This window comes from Octopus bimaculoides, chromosome 10 (assembly GCF_001194135.2).
Source record: "Octopus bimaculoides isolate UCB-OBI-ISO-001 chromosome 10, ASM119413v2, whole genome shotgun sequence".
Taxonomy (NCBI): domain Eukaryota; kingdom Metazoa; phylum Mollusca; class Cephalopoda; order Octopoda; family Octopodidae; genus Octopus; species Octopus bimaculoides.
In genome coordinates this window covers 15,038,271-15,041,295 of record NC_068990.1, presented here as the reverse complement: position 1 = coordinate 15,041,295, position 3,025 = coordinate 15,038,271, and the positions used below count along the sequence as shown (strand labels likewise).

Below are 3,025 nucleotides of genomic sequence, written 5' to 3'. Positions count from 1 at the left end.
CATTTATATATAGCCAGAACCTGAAGACCTTAAAGGAAAAACTACGAAGGGGAGAGAGAGAGGATGGAGGGGTAGACAGAGGCATGGCGGGAGAAAAGATCATCATCATCATCATCATATATATATATAAAGAGAGAGAGAGAGAGAGAGAGGGGGGGGACCAGTCAAGCAGCACATCACGCTGTAATTCTTGGGCTGAGAAATCAACACTTAAAAGCCATAATTTTAAGGAGCGATAAGAATTTTTGAATAAAGGAAAATGGGTAGTGGTGGTGGGTAGGTACCGCCAGCGAGTAGAGAGGGCTCGCATGACATAAATAAATGCTTTTATGCTATTCCCTTGTCTTTATGTAAAATCAAACTGTACTGATATTACAATTGTGAAAATTGTAAACTACATACCTGTAGCTGTTGTTACTGCTTCAGTTGTAGAATCTACAGAAAAAATATTAGAGAACAATAAAATTCCAGTTTAAATGATTGTATAGTATATTACTTTGCTAGTTTTACCACATATAACTTTATTATTTTCTAAATTATGATTATGTACTACATGGTACTACATAATATAATAATATGGGTTATCATAAATATTATTACACATAGAAATACTGCATTATAAGTTTGTATGAAATGTACAATCATACTTACGTGATTCAAAACATCCAAGAATTGATACTGTCACAGCTATCTGGCACTCTGGTTTAACAGAATGAAATTGTAATTTTACACTGCTTACTGTGGTACCAAAAGGTATCTTGATAATAGCATCAGGTTTGTTATTTCGTAGATGCTTGGTATTCTGCAGAAAGAGATATGACTTAGTTAACATTGCCTATTTTATGAATTACAACAAAACATACAAATAATTAATGTTTTCATTAAAAATGAAAATGAGCATTTTTGTTATTTTCCTCTCTAGTTATCTCTTGTGTAAAAAGTTATTTCTTTTTCTGTTATGACTCATTGTACACTTTATGGATATATCTGTGACCAGACCTTGCCAGTGCTGGTTGCCTTGCAAAAGCACCCAGTCCACTCTGTAATGTGGCTGGTGTTAGGAAGGACCTCCAACTGTAAAAACCATGCCAAAAGAAACAGTGGAGCTTGGTGCAGTCCTCTGGTTTGCTAGCTCCTGTCAAACCATCTAACTCATGCGAGCATGGAAAATGGACATATGATGATGATAGTTTTATATAGTATATATGTAAAACAATTTAAGAAACATATCCAAGTAATACTGGTAGGTACTGCACAAAGGAAATAGAGATGAAATATTAGTGTGTTTCCATTTGTATTACTTTATGTAAGAATTAAGGTGGTGAGAAGGCAGAATCATTAGTATGTTAGATGAAATGCTTAGCAGTATTTCGCCTATTGTTACACTCTGAGTTCAAATTCCGCTGAGGTTGACTTTGCCTTTCATCCTTTGGGAGTCGATAAATTAAGTACCAGTTGTGTCCTTAGGTCGATCTAATCAACTGCCCCACCCCCAAATTTCAGGCCTTGTGCCTATAGTAGAAAAGATTACTTAATGTAAGAATAAAATGAAAAAATCTCTTTGGAATTTATTATTTAATGAGAAACCTATTTAATTATCAAAATCTTATTGCTGATCTATTCTCACACAGCCTATAAGAAATAGAAATCAAATCCACCTCACCACTTACACACTAACTTTAAAATTGAAATAAACATAAATTAATGTAGTCCACATTGTATTATGCCTTAAAAAAAGAAAAATGATCATAGCTGAAATGTTTTTGATTATAAATCAACAGTAGGACTGACATGGTACCAAATATCTTTGGACTTCGTAATATGCAACATCAACATTAACATCATCATTATTATTTGACATTTGTTTTCCATGCTGACATGGATTGGACTGTTTGACAGGGGATGGCAAAACCTGGAGCAGTATCAAGTTCCATTGTCTGTCTTGGCATGGTTTCTACAGCTGGATGCCATTTCTAACATCAACCACTTTACAGAGTGTACATGGTGCTTTTTATGTGGTCCCAGCATGGGAACTTTTTAAATGGCACCAGCTCCAATGCTTTTTACGTGGTACCCTCACTAATGCTTTTTATGTGGAACCAGGTACCAACAGGATCACCAAGTACCTTGGACAACAAAACCCCTCAGCTGGGAGGGAGGAGTAGTACTGAGATGGTGTGAATAAAAATAGAAAATTGGATACATGTAATCTATACATTCTCCCTTATTTCTTAATTTCAAATTCAAACTTCTAATCCTACCAAATATTATGAAGAAATGTGTTAACTCTCCACCAGGGGATACCATTTATTATCATAAATTATTTAAAGTTTAATAGTAAATATATTATTGATGTAAAAGTAGGGAAATGTTCTAAGAATCTGGATACAATTTACCTGTCCATCAGAGAGTATTACATCAAACTTCTCTACATATTTGGCATGAGGCAGTCTTATTGTTGCACCATATCTTAAAGCATCTCCAACAAAAATTGTTACAGTACGTTTAGTATCATTGAGATGAGGTTTCCAGCTTTTTCCACCAGGTCTGATAGAATTTACATGTTCTTGATTGCTTGAAGTCTTAATGTCCCAACTTCTTATTAATGAAGCATCAGCTAAACCATCATTCATCACACACCAGGATTCTGCATTAAGAGATGAAGAAAACAAAATTATTAATTCAATCATTTAAGCTCAGAAAACAAGACAATTTTTTTTACTTTACATTTTACATATGCATACCTGTGCACACAGACATATACACTATCTCACAAATATACACATGAAAATAGATATATCTAACTAATAGAAGCTGGAGAAATAATCCAGTTGTGCCTTCTGCATGAAAATAAAGTATATTTATCATTTTGCAATAATGAAAAATTTTAAATACATACCTGTAGCTGTTGTTGCTGCTTCAGTTGTAGATTCTGGAGAGAAGATATTGAAAAACAATTTAATCTGGTGCCTATATACAACTGCATATGGTATGTTGTTACATCTTTAGATTTAACAATTTAAAA

At 33.8% G+C, this 3,025-nt stretch overlaps 1 protein-coding gene across 1 annotated transcript in view; it reads right to left on the bottom strand.

The window, feature by feature from the left end:
- The window catches only part of LOC106875008 (uncharacterized), a 196,187-nt gene that overhangs the window by 50,078 nt on the left and 143,084 nt on the right, over nt 1-3,025 (bottom strand). The window contains exons 139-140 of the mRNA XM_052971235.1: nt 652-802; nt 403-435 (exon numbers count right to left, since the gene is read on the bottom strand). Coding sequence (XP_052827195.1) covers nt 403-435; nt 652-802 — 184 coding nt within the window. The remainder of the gene's footprint in view (nt 1-402; nt 436-651; nt 803-3,025) is intronic.